We start from the raw sequence: 1,787 nt of genomic DNA on the forward strand, positions 1-1,787 counted from the left end.
GGGACTCTGCCACGAGCTAGGATGTGAGTTGGCTGTCGGGACTCTGCCACGAGCTAGGATGTGAGTGTGGCCAGCGCCAATTTTCCACCCTGGCCTTAGGTTCTTCAGCTCTGTCATGGGAGGGCTGGCCAGACAAGACCCTTTAATGATGTAAAGGATGGTAAGATTAATATATACAACTTTTCCTTTTAGAAGTCGCTTGGGTTTGATTTTCTTTTTCTGTTGGGGGACTCATGCATGCTGGGCAGCGCTCTACCACGGAGATTATCCACTTTAGATGGAAAAGAAAAAAATATTCAGGCTGGCTGTGGTGGCACGTACCTTTAATTCCAGCATTTGGGAGGCAGAGGCAGGCAGAGCTCTGTGAGTTCAAGGCCAGCCTGGTCTACATTGAGGCCCACAACAGTCAGGATTATACAGTAAGACACTACTTCCCAAGAGGGAGAGAGAAAAAGTAAATAATATTCTAACACAAGTGATGTAAGAACATCAACATTTATTTAACATGATAAAAAAGAAATGAGATCTGAACATGTGCATTTAGACAATAGCCCATGGCCTTTAGTACATTACATGTGCTCACTGTATATACACAATGAACATAATTACATCTGTACACGAACCAAGCACTGGGTTTGAAAGCCTGCTTATTGCTGTACACCTCTATTCCTATTCCACTGACGTGAAGCCCAGTACTTCAGTCCTAACTTGTGACTGTTTTGTTTAAGGTAAGCAATGACGTGTTTAAGCTGACGAGAGTGTGGCAGCAACAGCTGACACTGCAATCTGAGGAAGAATTAGAGCAGAAAACAGGACAGACTTCGCTTAGCAGTAACAAAATGGCACATTTTAAATATATTTATATAAAATTTTTACAAATCAAGTGTCAAACAAAGCATTGCAGTAGCCAAATGGGAAGAAAAAAGAAAGAAAACAAGCTTTGTTGGAAATGATAACTTTACTGAAAAGCAGAAAGAAATACAAAATCGCCTAGACGTCAGAAACATCGAATCTGGGAAGGAGACCGCAGGCTGGAAGCACCTTGCCGCATGTGCTCTGGCCTTAGCAGCAAGCTGGTGTCAGAACGACAGTCGTGGGGTACGGAGTGCACACATGGGCCATTAAAGCTGTTTTGGAATAAACATTTTCCAAAAGTGATAAAACGATGCTCTGTGGTCAAAAGCATCAGAACTATGAATTTCATAGATTTAAGATATACTGTACGGCATCTTCTTACATCGCGGAAGGTCCATAGCTTTAACTCTGCACCGTTTCAGAAGAAGTCAGAGTGGCTGGAAAACAAGTAAGAGGCAAATTACTCTGACGCCTGCAAAGCTAGTGAATGGCTATGTCCCAAAGTAACTAACAAAGACATGACAACAGAAGTGACAGGCATGGCTGGGAGACCCAACGCACACACAATGCATTCCCTTATTCCAACTCACGATGCAGAGAAGCATGATGCAATGAGACAGCAATCCAGAAAATGGCCCAAATCTGTCAAACTAAGAGATCAATAAAGTAGGCACAGATTTGCCCGACTTTACTACATTCTGCAGTTAATGTGGAGCTGCGTCTACAGCATCATTTGTGAGACTTTTCTATATTCTGCCAAAATCGTTAGTTCAGAAAAATGACGTTATAAGACATGAGCAGCAATACAAGTTCCCGCCAGTTAGTTGTATGTGACGGATGCACAACACGAGATGAGATGCAGGTGAGGCCTGCGTCTTATAACACTCATGCCTCTGGTACAGGAATCAAGTAAAACATAGTAAGAGCCAGTA

At 42.8% G+C, this 1,787-nt stretch overlaps 1 protein-coding gene across 11 annotated transcripts in view; it reads right to left on the bottom strand.

Moving 5' to 3' along the window:
- Positions 1-479: 479 nt before the first annotated feature.
- Positions 480-1,787, bottom strand: part of Plekha5 (pleckstrin homology domain containing A5) — a 107,832-nt gene continuing 106,524 nt past the window's right edge. For all 11 annotated transcript variants that reach the window (XM_029555446.1, XM_017802881.2, XM_029555444.1 and 8 more), the window contains one exon: positions 480-1,292. In XM_029555446.1, coding sequence (XP_029411306.1) covers positions 1,258-1,292 — 35 coding nt within the window. In that variant the 3' untranslated portion in view covers positions 480-1,257. The remainder of the gene's footprint in view (positions 1,293-1,787) is intronic.

The sequence above is a fragment of the Nannospalax galili genome, unplaced genomic scaffold (assembly GCF_000622305.1).
Source record: "Nannospalax galili isolate Female #2095 unplaced genomic scaffold, S.galili_v1.0 scaffold1526, whole genome shotgun sequence".
In the NCBI taxonomy this organism is placed as follows: domain Eukaryota; kingdom Metazoa; phylum Chordata; class Mammalia; order Rodentia; family Spalacidae; genus Nannospalax; species Nannospalax galili.